We start from the raw sequence: 17886 nt of genomic DNA on the forward strand, positions 1-17886 counted from the left end.
ATATAACAGATGTATCTTTTTACCTTCCTCCCTTTCCAACTAATGTTTGTCCTGTCTCAATCTCAATGTTCATGTATTTTGTATGTTTTAATTCTATCCTATTTTATAATTATGTGCATCGTTTTGTAAACAGATTCAGCGATTCATCAAATATTTAATAAACCTTGAACCTTGAAACCTTGAACCTTCCAGTGAAATCATCAAGTTTACAGACTATACCAAGCTATGTCAGACAATCAGATCACAAAAGGATAGCGAGGAACTACAGAGAGACTTGAGCCAGTTAGAGAGATGGGCAGAGAAATGGCAGATGAAGTTTAATGTGGAAAAGTGCAAGGTAATGCATTTGGGCAGAAGGAACAAGGAGTAAGCATGTCAGGTGCAACTCTGAGTAAGAGTGATCAAGAAAAAGACCTGGGGGTACTGATAGATAGGACCTTGAAACCATCAGCACAATGTGTGGCGGCGGCAAAGAAAGCAAATAGAATGTTGGGCATGATAAAGAAGGGAGTCACGAGTAGATCAGAGAGGGTCATAATGCTGCTTTATAGAGCAATGGTCAGACCACTCTTGGAATACTGTGTCCAACACTGGTCTCCCTATCTAAAGAAGGATATGAAACTGCTCGAGAGGGTGCAAAGGCGAGCAACGAAGCTGGTAAAAGGTATGGAGAACTTGAGCTATGAAGAACGACTTAGAAAACTGGGACTGTTCTCCCTCGAGAAGAGGAGACTGAGAGGGGATCTGATTGAGACTTTTAAAATAATAAAAGGAATCGACAAGATCGAGCAGGACAAAAAGTTATTTACGATGTCAAATGTGACTAGGACAAGAGGTCATGCACTGAAGCTGAGGGGGGACAAGCCCAGGACAAATGCCAGAAAGTTCTGCTTCACACAGCGAGTGGTGGACACCTGGAACGCTCTCCCGGTGGAGATTGCTGCGGAAACCACCGTTCTAGAATTTAAGGGCAAGTTAGATGCACATCTCCTCGAAAGGCGCATAGAGGTGACTAGCGGAGTGCCACAGGGCTCAGTCCTGGGACCATCCCTTTTCAACATATTCATAGGGGACTTGACCCGAGGGCTTCGGGGTAAAGTAGCGCTGTTCGCAGATGATGCCAAACTGTGTAATATAGTGGGTGGAAGCAATCTCACGGATGGTATGACGCAGGATCTGATCAAGTTGGAAAACTGGTCCTCGACATGGCAGCTGGGCTTCAACGCTAAGAAGTGTAAGGTCATGCATCTTGGTAGCAGAAATCCATGCAGAACATACACCCTGAATGGAGAAACACTAGCTAGGACTTCAGAAGAACGGGACTTGGGAGTGATCATCAGTGCAGACATGAAGGCTGCCAAACAAGTGGAGAAGGCCTCATCCAAGGCAAGGCAAATGATGGGATGTATCAATAGAAGCTTCGTCAGCTGCAAACCTGAAGTCATAATGCCACTATATAGAACCATGGTGAGACCTCATCTGGAGTACTGTGTGCAATTCTGGAGGCCACATTACCGTAAAGATGTGCTTCGAGCTGAGTCGGTACAGCGAATGGCCACTAGGAAGGTCTCCGCACTCATGGGTCTCTCATACGAGGAAAGACTGGGCAAATTGCAGCTCTACTCTCTAGAGGAGCGCAGGGAAAGGGGTGACATGATTGAGACTTAAGTACGTCACAGGCCGTGTCGAGGTGGAAAACGATATTTTCCTTCCCAAGGGACCCTCAGTCACAAGGGGGCACCTGCTCAAACTCAGAGGAGGGAAATTTAGTGGTGACACCAGGAAGTATTTCTTCACAGAAAGAGTGGTAGATCACTGGAACAAACTTCCGGTGCAGGTAGTCAAGGCCACAAGCGTGCTCGACTTTAAGAATAAATGGGACATCCACGTGGGATCCCTACGTGGCTCGAGCAGCACTCAGACTTAATGGGGTGGGTCAGTAGAGTGGGCAGACTTGATGGGCTGTAGCCCTTTTCTGCCATCACCTTTCTATGTTTCTATAGAGGGATATGGGTAACTAAGTTTTCGCCAGGTTACACCTGGCTGGGCCTCCGCGTGAGCGGATCACCGGACTTGATGGACCCAGGGACTGTTCCGGAGATGGCAGTTCTTATGTTCTTATGTAGAAGTGAATAATTAGATAGTTGCCCTCTTTCAAATAGTATAGAGCAGCGTCTCTCAAACTTTTTTGACTCTGGTACACTAAACGGAGCAAATGTTTTTTGTGGCACACTAAATGCAGCAAATGTTTTTTCATGGCTGGAAAAAATTTCTGGGGAGAACACTGTTGCCGTTAGTTTTCAAGGTCCAATCACGTCAAAGAATGATGCTTATCTGGGCAGTTGTATAATAAAAAGAATGGATAACATGAGAAGTGAAATTGTCATGAATCAGAGGGATACATACCCTGTAGGTCCTAAAAGCAGGCTTGTGGATTAGATATAAGCTATGAAGGCAGTGGTGTACCTAGCATATGTAACACCCAAGGCCCATCATTTTTTGACACCCCCACATCTGTATGAAAAACATGATTTTTAGTAACAATCCACACATCACACAAGAGTGTACCTAGGAAAAGGCAGCATAAGAACATAAGAACATAAGCAATGCCTCTGCTGGGTCAGACCCGAGGTCCATCGCGCCCAGCAGTCCGCTCACGCGGCGGCCCAACAGGTCCAGGACCTGTGCAGCAATCCTCTATCTATACCCCTCTATCCCCTTTTTCAACAGAAAATTGTCCAATCCTTTCTTAAACCCCATTACCGTACTCTGCCCTATTACGTCCTCTGGAAGCGCATTCCAGGTATCCACCACCCGTTGAGTAAAGAAAAACTTCCTAGCATTTGTTTTGAATCTATCCCCTACCAATTTTTCCGAATGCCCTCTTGTTCTTTTATGTTTTGAAATTTTGAAGAATCTATCTCTCTCTACTTTCTCTATGCCCTTCATGATCTTGTAGGTTTCTATCATGTCTCCTCTGAGTCTCCGCTTTTCCAAGGAGAAGAGCTCTAGCCTCTCCAGTCTTTCAGTGTATGAAAGGTTTTCCATGCCCTTAATCATTCGTGTCGCTCTCCTCTGGACCCTCTCAAGTATTGCCATATCCTTCTTGAGGTACGGTGACCAATACTGAACACAGTACTCCAGGTGCGGGCGCACCATTGCCCGATACAACGGCAGGATGACTTCTTTTGTTCTGGTCATAATACCATTTTTAATAATACCCAACATTCTGTTTGCCTTCTTCGCGGCTGCTGCGCATTGCGCCGTTGACTTCATTGTTGTATCCACCAGTACACCCAAATCTCTTTCAAGGTTACTTCCCTCTAATACTAATCCCCCCATTTGGTAGCTGAACATCGGGTTTTTTCTCCCTATATGCATGACCTTGCATTTCCCTACATTGAATTTCATCTGCCATTTATTCGCCCACTCCTCCAGTTTGTTTAGGTCCCTTTGTAGATCCTCACACTCTTCCGTAGTTCTAACCCTTCTACAGAGTTTAGTGTCGTCCGCATATTTTATAACTTCACATTTCGTCCCCGTTTCCAGGTCATTTATAAATATATTGAACAGCAGCGGTCCTAGTACAGACCCCTGCGGAACTCCGCTCGTGACTTTCCTCCAGCCCGAGTAGTGACCCTTCACTCCAACCCTCTGTCTCCTGCCTGCCAACCAGTGTTTGATCCATCTGTATAAGTCCCCTTCCACCCCGTGGTTCCACAGCTTCCTAAGCAGCCGCTCATGGGGTACCTTGTCAAAGGCCTTTTGGAAGTCAAGGTAAATGATGTCTAAAGGTTCCCCTTTGTCCAACTGGCTGTTTACCCCCTCAAAGAAGTGCAGTAAGTTTGTTTGGCACGATCTTCCCTTGCAGAAGCCATGTTGGCTCGCTTTCATCAGCCCATTTTTTTCGATGTGCTCACAGATGCTGTCCTTTATCAGTGCTTCTACCATCTTGCCTGGAACCGATGTCAAACTTACCGGCCTATAGTTTCCTGGGTCTCCTTTTGACCCCTTTTTAAAGATAGGTGTAACATTTGCTATCTTCCAGTCCTCCGGAATCTCTCCAGTTTTCAAGGATCTTACATATTGCAGTGAGCAGTACATCAATACACCCATTGTAAAACTAAACAAGCCAGACTAGTACAGATCGATCCTACACAGTCAATCCTAACTGAAAACCATGTCTTTCGAAAACACAGAACACAGAAAACACCTTCGCCTAGTATTGAATATGTATTCACAAACTAACCCCTCTTCCTTTTACAAAACTGTAATGTGGTTTTTAGCCATGGTGGTAACAGCTCAGACTCTCATAGAATTCTGAGCAATTACCACCATGGCCGGTGCTAAAAAAACGCTCTACAGTTTTATAAAAGGGGGGATAAAATAGAAAAACCTAGACAAAGGTTAAATTGAACCACCAAGAAGCTGGACTCTGCATACAATGCAACACCACAGAAACAGCGATATATCTCCCCTAAAGCAAAAAAATAATTAGAATTTTTTTTCTACATTGTCTTCTGTGGTTTCTGCTTTCCTCATAGTCTTGTCACACTCTTCCTTTCATCCACTGTCTACCCTCTCTCTGCCTCTTCTATATGGCATCTTCTCTCCTTGTATTCCCCTTCCATCTCTCCCTTCACCCCTATTATTCTGGCATCCATCTTCTTCCCTTCCCTCCTCCAATGGTCTGGCATCTCTCTCCTCTTCTTTCCTTCCCTCTCCCACACCCCCATGGTCTGGCATTTCACTCTCTCCTCTCCCTTACCCCCACTTCCATCAGCATCTGCCCCCTTTCTTTCCCTCCAACCCAATTCCATCCAGTATCTTTCCCCCTTATGTCTCTCTCTGTTTTCCCTGCACACCAATTCCATCAGCATCTGCCCCCTTTCTCTCCCTCCACCATCCTTCCATACCACCCTGACCTCCTATTTCTCCCTCCACCACCCTTCTATGCTCCTCTCTCCCTCCAAACCAGCAAGGTCCCATGATGACTGCTTCTGTTGCCTCTGCCTCTGGAAGATGTAAGTGACATTGGAGGGGGTGGGCCAGAAGACGCAGGGAGTAGTGGCAAGGTTCCTCAATGACTGCAGCTGCTGGTCCACCCCTTCTGACGTCACTTAAGTCTTCCGGAAACAGAGGCGGGAAATGCAGTCATCGCGGGACCTTCCTGCACTTCAGTGTGGCTGCCAACTCTGCTTCGGAATAAGTACGGCAGCCGCGCTGAGGTGCAGGAGCCATTTAGAGCAGCTTGGAAGGTTCTGGATCCAGCCGGCTGTGTACCCCCCCTAGGGCTGGCACCCGGAGCGGTCTGCCACTATATGAGGGGACAAAAAATAATACAAAGAATGGATAACTTGACCGATTTAGACATGTCATACAATTATAACCACAAAAAATGTCATAAAATGTAATGACTCCAGACGAAAAGCAGACTTTAAAAAGGAAACCAGAAAAGACCAAACCCATAGTACTAAGATCCAAATGCTAAAATCGGACATGTCCATTATGAAGAGACGTGTGGATCATCGCTAATTATAACGAGTGAGTCTTTAAAATATGAGATGGTAACGGATAGCCAGACCTGGTGGACGGAAGTGACAAATACTGGAGCCAAAACCAGTGCACCGTGATGAAACTTGAATGGAAATATGGATACCTATTTATACTTTTGAGTAAAATTGCGATGCGAACATGTCATAGAAAAGAATAAATAATTTGTAAACTAAAAACCAAGAACAACATATTGTAACACCGAACTCAGAAATAATGAAATAACATGCTAAAAGAACTTAACTCCCCCCCTCCCCCCCAAATAGGGCATATATATACTTAAAATGATGGCTGGTTACAAACAGTATGCCTAGACTATATAGACCTCAACAGGGCAAAAGTAAACGTATGGGAAATGAACAGCTGATAATACAGAGTGTATCTTGAAAACATAAGCCGATAGTAGCTCAGACAAGTCGACCGGGCAGATGAAAAGTGAAACCTGGGAAAGATCTAAATTATTGTTCAAATGAGCTTGTACTAAAACCAAAGAATAAAACCACAGCACTCAGAAAAGTAAAAAAGGGAGAGTAAAATGGACTTACTGAAAAGGTCTCTGCACTGTTGAGATAAACTCAGAATAAATGTGAACACGCGGCAGTGGGGCTATGATATTTGATCCGTTGAAAGAGGTGCCAAAAAAGTATCAGCAGTGATTTGAATGAACACCGATAGGGGAGGGGCATCAGGCTGTTAAAAAAGGCTGCTTTAATAAATAAATGAAAATACTGGTGAAAACTAAATAAAAACCCAAAACCATGATAAAATGCCGAACCTGACTGCAAGTGGTAGTGAAAGTAGCATAAGGCACCCGTAGTACTGTTAGTACCAGAGCTGCGTAGAATAAAGAACCATGCTGTACATGCGAGATACTTTTAAAATGGCCACCAGGATGGTCTCAGGACTCAAGGATCTCCCATATGAGGAACGTCTAGGGAACATAAGTATTGCCTCTGCCGGGTCAGACCAGGGGTTCATCGTGCCCAGCAGCCCACTCTCACGGCGGCCCTCCAGATCCTTGACCTGTAAGTTCCCACCACCTGAGTTGTTTATGCCCTAATCCTGAAGTACCCTGTATAGTACCCCTGTAATCCTTTTCTCCTTCAAGAAGTCATCTAAGCTCTTTTTGAAACCCATTATTGTACTCTGTCCTATCACCTCTCCTGGAAGCACATTCCAGGTGCCACCCTCTGAGTGAAGAAGTACTTCCTAGCATTTGTCTTGAATCTGTCTCCTTTCCGTTTTTCTGAATGCCCTCTTGTTTTTGATGTCCCCGCTAGCCTGAAGAATCTGTTCCTCTCCACCTTCTCTATACCTTTCATGATTTTATAGGTCTCTATCATGTCCCCTCTAAATCTCCGCTTTTCCAGGGTAAAGAGCCCCAGCTTCTCCAGCCTTCTCCAGCCTATGCAAGTTGCATAGGTAAGTTGCAGCTATACTCTCTCGAGGAATGTAGAGAGAGGGTAGATATGATAGAGATGTTCAAATATGTAACTGGCCGTATTGAGGTAGAAGAAGATATCTTTTTCCTTACAAGACCTACGGCAACAAGAGGGCATCCATTGAAACTCAGGGGTGGGAGATTTCATAGCAACACTAGGAAGTATTTCTTCACTGAAAGGGTGGTTGATTATTGTAATGATCTTCCACTTCAGGTAATTAAGGCAAGGAACGTGCTCGATTTTAAGAAAAATGGGATAAGCATGTGGGTTCACTTCGTGGAAGTGCTTAGGGGGGAGGGTCCTTAGAGTGGGCAGACTTGTTGGGCCAGTGGCCCTTTTCTGTTGTCATATTCTATGTTTCTATGTTACCAACAATAAAATTTTTTAAAAAAACCACATAGCACACTGTACGCAGAGAAAATGTTAATTATCATTCCTATTCTTGGGGTTTTTCAAAGAGGTCAAAGCAGATGACTCTATGTACTGTCACCTCACTAACAACCATACAAAAATAGACAAATACCCTTCCTCCCTTTTTACTAAACCATGATAGCAGTTTTTAGTGCAGGGAGCTGTGCTGAATGCCCAGCGCTGCTCTCGACGCTCATAGGCTCCCTGCCCTAAAAACCTCTATTGCGGTTTAGTAAAAGGGGATCATAGTGTAAAATATAGACAGCAGATATAAATTCAGACACATTTTGATCACTAAATTGAAAATAAAATTATTTTTCCTACCTTGTTTTCTGGTGATTTCATGAGTCTCTGGTTGCACTTTCTTCTTCTGACTATGCATCCAATCTTTCTTCCCTTCTTTCAGCCTGTATGCTTTCAACCTCTCCTCCTGACTTAATTCCCTCCCCCAACTTTTTCTTCCTCTCTCCCTGCCCTTACTTTCTCTCTTCATGCCCCTTTTCTTTTTTTCTTTTTCTCTTCTTCTGTCTCCCTGCCTGTCCTCTTTCTTTCTTTCTTTCTCCCTCCCTGTCCTCCCCCAAGCTGCTGCTGCTATCATCGAATAACAGGCCCCAAAGCCGCTACCGCCCCAAGCTCTCCCTGCTTTGGGCCAACCAGTATTCCTCTCCCCAACGTCAATTCTGCCATTGGAGAGGAAGTTCCGGCCCAGCCAGGCAGCGATTGGCTGACCAGAACTTCCTCTCCGATGGCAAAATTGACATCAGGGGAGAAATGCTGCCGGGTCCTGCCTTCGCGGAAACAGAAAGTAGGCAGGACCCAGCAGCAAGAAGAGCAAATTGTAAGCTTCACTGACCTGTCTCCCACCTTAGCCCGTAGCAGACGCATGCTTCGGAGCTCTAACATGTGCATGCTGGCTTCCCTTCTCTCCCGCTCCCCCCCCCCCCCCCCCCGGACATAACTTCCGGTTTCGGAGGGAAGAGAAGGGAAGCCAGCACGCACATGTTAGAGCCCCGGAGCATAAGTTCGCTACGGGCTGAGGCGTGAAATATCCAAACCGTTTGTTTTTGGGTTTTTTTAAAATGTTGAGCAGCGGAGGTAGCAGCAGAATTCATGAGCCAGGTGGTCATTAATTACCCGGGTGGAGAACACTGATGTATACTGATGTTCTTCCCCGGGCTAAAAGGCCCAGGGGAGAACACTGATGTATACTTTGAAGGAAAGGCAGGAGAGGGGAGATATGATAGACATTTAAATACTTATATGGCATAAATATGCATGAGGCAAATCTCTTTCAACTGAAAGGAAACTCTGGATGAAGTTAAAAGGTAATAGGCTCAGGAGCAATCTAAGGAAACACTTTTTTACAGAGAAGGGTGGTTGATGTGTGGAATAGTCTCCCAGTAGAGGTGGTGAAGACAGACTGTCTGAATTCAAGAAAGCTTGGACAGGCATGTATGATCTCTTAGGGAGAGGAGAAGATAGTGGATGGGCAAACTGGATGGGCCTTTATCTGCCATCATGTTTCTTGTATTTCTCACATAATTTGTTGTTTTATGCTTATTGATTTTATTTGTATTTTATGTATATATTTTTGTGAAGCACCTAGGTTGTTAGGTCTGTTAAATAATTAAATGTATTTTGCAGATGAGTGGAATGTGGGCAAGAAACACCCTTGCATATGTAACATTGAAAAGTATAAGTTATGTGCAATTCACACCAATCTAGGTGTGAGCATTTATACTGGCTGTATAGCTAGCATAAGTGTAGATGCTTAAAATCATAAGCATTAATATATTATGATAATGTACCGCTTTTCTTGAATTAAAGTGGTTTACAATCTAAAATTAAAAGATGGAAAGGAAACCATGTTTTAAACTTTACAGGCTCCATAAAGAAATTTTCTTTAATGCAATAACAAGTTTTATGATGAGCACAAGCAGCAAATTTGAGAGGCTGAGATCATATTCATTAAATCAAAATCATACATATCACACCTTGTTCTAGGAGGTGAAGCCAAATTTTCAGAGACTTTATGCTACTTAAACATAACTTCAATATAGATGGATAGAAATTTTTTGGCCCAGATTCTCTTAACTGGCACTGGTTTTTTTTGGTTTTCTTTAGGTGCTGGTAGGCGCCCAAGCTCAGTAAAAATTGCCGTTTAAGCAACATTTTTAACTGAGTTTCTAGGCACCTAGCGATGCCTAGAAAACCAGCACTGTAATGATGCCTCCATAAGCGGTTTAGTCCACATAACACCACTGTGGGTATTGCTAACGCCAGAAGTGGCATTAGGCGGCCTAAAGCACCTATTAAGGCACGATTCACATCAAAGGTAGGGACCAGAAATATAGGTCTGGAAAACCCTGTGTTGGCCTGGAAAATCATGCCAGAGGTGCAATTCTGTACCCAGCGCCATTGATACTCAATCAGCAGTCACTTTTAAGGCAGCATATTTTTCCATTTTTAAGCTCTGATGTTCTGTTTAAATTATTTTCCTTTGTGAATTATTGTTTTGTTCATGTTTTGCTTTAGGAGGATTCCAAGGCCCAGTAGTGCCAGACCAGCTCCTCCTCGACTGAAACGTCAGGGGAGTGCTGAGATGCCTTCAGAGAGGTAAATACATGAGAGCCTTATCTTATTATAAATATTGGGATTGATATTCAAAGCGATTTAATTGACCAGAAACAGCTCTTGGATATCCTCTGTTGGCTATTGAACAGAGTTATCTCGTAACCCTGATCTTAGATGCACTGGAATAATGATAATTGTACAAATATTTCCAATCAAATATTTATTAAAAATTAACAGAGTAATCTTGTTTCAAAAGGCATTTGTACAATGGAGACACATCACAAACAGAAGTGTAAATGCAACTTTTCTGAAAAACGGTCTCAAACATTGTTTTGCTTCATTTACTTATATATACCTAAAATATGACGATATTCCTCTACCTGCATATAATTGGTCAAAAATATTTATTTCCATATAAGGCTTGCTTCTATACATTCACATGGGGTGTGTGGGGTTTTTTCCCTTATAAAAGAATTCCCAAAAGTTACATTCTAATACTAGCTTACATCATCTATAAAAATACAGAAGAGATAAAGAAAAAGTATTGCAATATACTTACAAAGAAAAATATCCATGCACACAGCTTTAAACCATCTCTCCTTTCTGTGTCCCTTCTCTTACATACTACTGAGTGATTTTACAGCATGTACTCACAAATCCTTTATTTCACAGTGAAAAAAGAAGGGGGAATGGCTAGCCCATTCCAAAAACTAATTTTTCCTATACATGTTCTTTAATACATTTTTTAGATAGTTACATTCTAATCTTAGGCATTTAAATAAAAAAGTTCCTACATTTTTAAAGTACTAACTTATATATTAATAGCTTACTAAAGCTTAGTACATATAATCGTACATGCAGTGATACATGCACATTTGTATCCAAATAGTGTCTCTAACTTTACTCTGCAAAAAAGGAGAGGGCCCCCTAGAATGTCAATTTCTGTAGCCCAAAGTAAGAAGAGAAATCCATCTCTATAGCAACCAGGTCAAAGGCCAAACCCTGTCTGCCCATAGGTCTCATGAGCATACCCCTAGACCGAACTGAACAATGAACATCTGTGAAACTAAGCTACGACATCTGGTTTATATTTTCTCTGGCCTTCAACAGAGCTTATCAATCAATTCTAATGCCCTAAGATGAATTCCTGCTCTTCTCCTGTTTCTAGTGACCACAGCACAAAGAACATGTTTTTTTAGATTAATATTTTATTCCATCTTTGCCTATCTGGTTTTGTATTCTGGTTTATCCAATTTTGGTTTTATATATATCTACTCGTAAAACTTTCTCTCCTGCTCTTGGATTAAGTCCTTATCTTCTCAATCAATCTCTAACTAGTAAAATCCTGAACACTGGTTTAGTGACTATTTTTTAATTTTATTTCATGTTTGCCCATTCCACCATATACTTGTCCATTTTTAATAGGCTGCCACTCCCAGGCTCATTTGAGCCAAAGAGCACGATCACTATGTTGTGATATCACAAATTTCAAATGTTCATCACAGGTGTTTAGCCATATAGCAAAAGATGTTAATTGTTCTAATGTACCCTTCCACAACAATCATCTATGTATCTGTACAATTTGTATATGCAATCTTTAAAAGGGGATTTGTAAACCCAAGTTTCTTCAAAATCGATCACAGATGGAGCAAAAGCTGCACCCATAGCGACCCCAGCTATTTGTTGATGGAATTTTCCATCATATAGAAAAACATTCTCTTTCATGGCCAATAATGACAATTGGAGCAAGAACTCTGCTGGTTTTTTCTCTTTCTTCCAAAACTCTTTTGAGTATCTCCAAAGCCGCATTCTGTGGAATGGACGTATACAATGAGGTTACATCTAAGGTCACCAAAATAAATGGAAAATCAATTTCTGGGATGTCAGATAACAGACTAATCACATGTCCTGAATCTCTTAAAAAGGACATAGGAGTCGCTATGGGTACAGCTATTGCTCCACAGATTAATTTTTTGGATTTGACAATTGTACAAAAACCAGAAGGTTTTATCATGATAGGCTATACAAAACCTAAGGACAAAAATGCGTTGTTAAACTATTACAGTTGTCATCCAAAAAGTTTGAGAGACAGTCTTCTTTCTCTCATTTTATCAGGATTAGACGTAACTGTGCTGAGTTACATGATTTCTAGCGTTAGGCGAAGATGCTTCAAGATAAATTTATTGAAAGGGAATATCCTAAATCTATCATTCGGAAAGCATACAGAAGTGCCAGATATTGCAACAGGGACTTGTTATTCAATCAGAAGAAGTTCAAAGAAAAGGATGATGTGATGACATGCGTTTTGAAATATGGTGAAAAAGGGACTCAAATAGCTAATTTAGATAAAAAAACATTGGGATATAGTGAGGACTCATCCAGTCTTCAAAGATAGTCAGTTGAGAATAGCTTTTTCTCGAGAGAAGAATTTAAAGATCTGTTAAGTCCAGCACAGATTTTTGTTGGAACGCAAACAAAAGAATGCTCTGATACCAAGAGGTTTTTTCAAATGTTTATCTTGCAATATTTGTGTTGCCACATTACAGATGCAAAGAGTTCAAGAATCCTTATGATGTCAAGTCATACGACATCAGAATTCTTTTGAACTGTAATTCCACATACATAGTGTACATCATCTTATGCCCATGTGACAAAGGATTTAATTTATTTAATTATTTATATACCACTTATAGCCAAAGTGGTTTTACATTCAGGTACTTTATCATATTTCCCTATCTGTCCCGGCAGACTCAAACTCTATCTAGTGTACCTGGGACAATGAGGGGATTAAGTGACTTGTCTAGGGTCACAATGAGCAGTGAGGGATTTGAACTTATAACCTCAGGGTGCTAAGGCTGTAGCTCTAACCACTGCGCCACACACTCCCTTATGTTATGTGGTCTTCAAGATCTTTTAAAATCAGGATGAAAGAATATAAGTCGAATTTAAAATGAAGAATTATAGAACCTTTGATAGAACATTGTGTAGATTTAAATCATTCATTTAAAGATTTAAAGTGTTTCGCTTTTGACCAAGAACCGGTTTCTGTAATAGGAGGAGATAGAAAAAAAATAGTTACTTCAGCATGGAGCGAAATGGATACATAGACTTCAGATTATTAAACCCTTAGGGTTAAACAATACGTTTGAACTGAATATGTTCCTTTAAAAATTTAATAGTTTTGCTTCAATGAAATTGACAACAGCATTACATGCACAGCGTATATATCAGAAAGGTAGATTCAAAGCACATGTTGTTTACGTATAGAAAGATCTGTTTAAAAGCACATCTTTGAGTTGACCAGCGAGTCAGAAGTAAACTGTATTCTAGCGCAGTAAAACCCCGATTCTGAAAACTGCACCTAACTTTAGGCTTTGGCTCTTCAGACGCTCCCTCCACCGGCTTCCTTCCTGGTTGGAGTGGAGCTGACCTTTGCTCCGAGCTTTGCACCACCCTTTCCTGTAAGTCAAGTTTGCCCGAAGAATTCTGGCTCTCCCCAGAAGTAGCTATAGCAGGTTCGTCTGATTGCAAAAAGGCTCCATCTATAGTCGTCTGAATCAGCCGTTGTGGGCTCCCTTCCTCTTCCCCATATTCAAATATAGGGATTGTTCAGCAATGCTGATAAGGGTGATTTAGCAGAGCCTCCTTCTCAGGCGTCCGCTCTCGTCGCCAGGAAGAAAAATTGACAGAAATGAAAGCTTTAGAAACTGAGTTGGTTAAAGAAAGAACTCATATTTCAAGAAAAATGGAAAGCTTTGAGAATCAATTGAGGAGAAATAATTTGAGATTCCAGAATTTCCCTAAATGTCCCTTGTCACCTGTGGAGGTGACAAGGAAATACTTTAAGGAAATTTTGGCTATTCCATGAGAAAATTTGCATCCTATTGTGAGAGCTAACTATCTTCAATTAAAGAAACCTGTGGTGGTATCAACTCCTAATGGGAATTAAGGAGAAAATGGGACAGATTTAAACTTAATTAATTTCCTAGAGAACTTTTTGGAGGTTATTACAGAGAGAAAAACATTGCTGTTAACTTTTGCTTTGGAAAGTGATAGGGCGTATATACTACGAATGTATTTCTGTCATATAAATGATTAGTTCTTAGGTTCTGATATTCATGCATTTCCAGATTTATCTCAGAAATCCCAAAGGCGGAGGAAGGAATTCTTTGCATTGCGGCCAAGAATACTCACCTTATATGTCTATTAAAGTTTCCTGTAAAGTGTTTTGTTACATATCAAAATAAGAATTACCTGTTTTTTGAACCCAAGCAACTGTTAGAATCAAAAGAACAAAGTGTATCTGTACTTCATGAAGTGTAACCTGACATAAACCGGCTATAGGATATGCAGAGTATTGCCGTTCTTTCGTTAGTTTAAAATTACCACAGATCTTATTTTTTCCTGTTGATTTTGTCTAAAATTGTGGACTAAGGGCTCCTTTTCCAAAGGCATGCTAGCGGTTTTAGCATGCGCTTAGCAAATGCTAGCTGCTACTGCCTCCTTTTAAGCATGCAGTAATTTTTCGGCTAGCGCATGCTATAGCATGCGCTAATCTTGTGCATGCGCATGCTTGATGTAATAAGAAAAATGTTATAAATAAAGAATTAGAAAAAAATATATATATATATATAAACACAGTATACCATCTTTAAAAGGATAATAAAAACAGTATACCATCTTTAAAAGGATATTTATTATATATTATTTTCAGTGGGAGTTCAACTGGGAACATCAGTGTGAATCTTGAAAAAATGTGACATGCTAACACGATAACCTTCATTCTAATCCACACAATGAGCCATACAATAATAGCAATTCTGGTTTTATTATACTTTTCCGTATAGGCAATTAATTCTGCTAGGATAGATGACAGGAGACAACACAAGCTGGATCTCACTGCCCTGTCATATTCTTTTTCTTCATTATCTCAGGATTGTAAGCTTTAACATAATAAAAACAAAAAAAAAAGTAACACAGTATGCTATCTTTAAAAGGATATTTATAAAATTTCATTTTTAGTGAGAGGTACTGACTGGGAGTTGAACTGCAAACATCAGTGTAGAAAGGTGTAAGTTTAACCTCTGTGCTACATAGGAAGCTATGTAGTAATTGTAAAATGAGCTCCTTGAAGCAGGAGAGAGCAGGAGAAAAGCAGCTACAGAGAGAGGCAGAGGGAGAGCGAAGCCAGAGGGGGGAAAAAGCAGTTAAAAGAGCAGGAGAGAGAAGCAGAGGCAGGAGACCAAGAGGAGAATCGATGAGAGTTAGCTCCGCCCACCCCCGACATCGACCACTGAAGCTCCACCTTAAAAGGGGAGGAGCCAACGGAGCAGAGTTGATCTGAGCAGGAGAAAAGCAGCCACAGAGAGAGGCAGAGGGAGAGAGAAGCCAAAGGGGGGGGGAAAGCAGATAAAAGAGCATGCGCAACGACAGCAGACACAGAAGGCATCCGCAGCAGGCAGCAATGGAAGCAGCATACAGAAGCAAGATATCTGAGCTGCTAGCAAGGAGTTCCTTGCATAGGTGAAGCATATTCACTTGGAAAGATGAAAAATGTTAGAGATGAAAAATGTTAGAAAGACATCAATTGCAAATTACTATAGCTGTGGAATGGAGAGAGTTGTGGCAGATATAAGAAAGGTAAGGTCTCAGAAATCAGCATAAGCAATAATAAAGAATTAGAGTCCTAAAATTGAAAACTCTGATCTGATGGACCTTCTTATTCAAAGCACGCCTAAGTGGCGTCTGACATCATAGGCACCATTAGGACTTCCCATCAGAAAACATTCAAACTGTTTGGGTGTACATTGGGTGTGGTTTAGCCAAACACAGCTGTACTGACTTTTAATCATTTCCTTCACTTCTCAGAGCTTTAACAAAAAGCCATTTGTCATCAGCTTAGTATGTAGAGGCTCCTGTTACCAAGTTCTAAAAGGAATTCCCTCTGTAGCTCAGTTCTTCAGAGCACTGCTTTATCTTCCAAACGTCATATGCTGTAATTAGTAAATCATATTGCTGTTTGGGCAAAAAGGTACTATGTTTTGCATGCAATATGGTTGTATTGATGTGCTCTATTGATATGGTGGCTTATTAAATCAATTAGGAGGGGAAAAAAGAGGAAAAACCAGATTCCTGAACTTTATGTAGAAAATATCATTTTGGAAGCCCAAAGCATTCCTAGGTTCTACCTATATAAACTCGCATTCAGCCCAAGCAGAAACCACACTTAGACCAGCTTTTCATTCGCCTATAATTTCTGTGAGGTGTAGACGCGGTCTGCTACCCAACTAGCGCCTATGTGGAGCCTATTCTTAACCACACCCAGGTTACGCCCACATCTACATACTTGGACGTGACTTTTCCAAAAACTCATGTCTACATTCTAAGGACGCCTAACTAGCACCTACCTCCATCTAAGTCCCAATTAACGCTTGTTAAGACACTTAAATTGCTCATTAACACTTAAATTGGATGCCTAAACCACACCTAAAGTTAGGCGCAGTTTGAAGAATCAGGGCCCAAGTGTTGATTTTAAGTTATTTCATGAGTGGATGTAGCATATATTGCTGTTCGGTGACTTATTGTATTAATTTGATTGTAAAATGAAAAGCAGCTTTCTAAATACAACACCGGAAGAAGCCATTTCTATAGGTGAAACAGGTCCCATTGAGACAAGGCTGCACATTAAGATAAGTGTTGCTGAACATTTTGAAATAAAGATTGATAGTTAAGTTTATTGGCACCAGGCACTTTACGTTTTAAATTGAAAACACTGAATCACAAAAAAGAGGTTTTTTTTTAAAGGTCCATGATAGATATTAGTAACCGGTAAGCCTCAGATTTTCAATTAATTCAATTCAAATTAATTCAATTTCTGAGCTGGTTTCTGAGATCTTTTTCCTCTCGAAAAATTGATATTTGCTGCATAATAAGAGGTTTTTTTGGATAAGGCAGGTTGTGCATTGTGCCTATTATTTCATCTATTACACTGGTCAACAAGCATTTTGCTATTGGAGTTCTGTCACCTGTACCATAACAAGAGCCACATGCTGACCCTAAATCTGAAAACAGTTTTCGTCTATCACATCCTGCTTTTAAGTTATGCGTCTGTCTGTGTTTATATCATTTTCATCATACGCTACTGTGAAGCTTCTGCATTTTACAATTTCTGTAACACAATATTGTTTTTTAGGATAGCTTATCAATCACGTATACCAGTAATTTGAAAGTTTATACTAAAAAGTAATTGTGCTGCCTTTTTTACCTGTGAATTTTTATATTTTGTTTGTTTTTGTCTAAGATAATATAATTATTATGATAAGACAAGGTTGTGTTTGTTATTTATTCATTTATTCAATTTCTCAAATTATTAAGCACTTCAATACTTGAGTACAGATTTACACCATTAATCAAAGAAAATTAATACACCTAACATCACTTACAACAGTAATAAGAACATAAGAACATAAGAAGTTGCCTCCGCTGAGGCAGACCAGAGGTCCATCTCGCCCAGCGGTCCGCTCCCACGGCGGCCCATCAGGCCCATTGCCTGAGCAATGGTCCCAGACTATCCCTATAACCTACCGCTACTCTTATCTGTACCCCTCAATTCCTTTATCCTCTAGGAACCTATCCAAACCTTCTTTGAAGCCTTGTAACGTGCTCCGGCCTATCACAGCCTCGGGAAGTGCGTTCCATGTGTCCACCACCCTCTGGGTGAAAAAGAACTTTCTGGCATTTGTTTTAAACCTGTCTCCTTTTAATTTTTCCGAGTGCCCCCTTGTACTTGTGGTTCCCCGTAATCTGAAAAATCTGTCCCTGTCTACCTTTTCTATACCCTTCAGGATCTTGAAGGTTTCTATCATGTCTCCTCTAAGTCTCCGCTTTTCCAGGGAGAACAGCCCCA

At 41.1% G+C, this 17886-nt stretch overlaps 1 protein-coding gene across 1 annotated transcript in view; it reads left to right on the forward strand.

The window, feature by feature from the left end:
- Positions 1 to 17886, forward strand: part of LOC117360389 (TRAF3-interacting protein 1-like) — a gene marked incomplete at its 3' end in the record, with an annotated part of 741717 nt that overhangs the window by 528430 nt on the left and 195401 nt on the right. Inside the window, exon 9 of the mRNA XM_033944098.1 lies at positions 9942 to 10022. Coding sequence (XP_033799989.1) covers positions 9942 to 10022 — 81 coding nt within the window. The remainder of the gene's footprint in view (positions 1 to 9941; positions 10023 to 17886) is intronic.

This window comes from Geotrypetes seraphini, chromosome 5 (genome assembly GCF_902459505.1).
Source record: "Geotrypetes seraphini chromosome 5, aGeoSer1.1, whole genome shotgun sequence".
Lineage (NCBI taxonomy): Eukaryota > Metazoa > Chordata > Amphibia > Gymnophiona > Dermophiidae > Geotrypetes > Geotrypetes seraphini.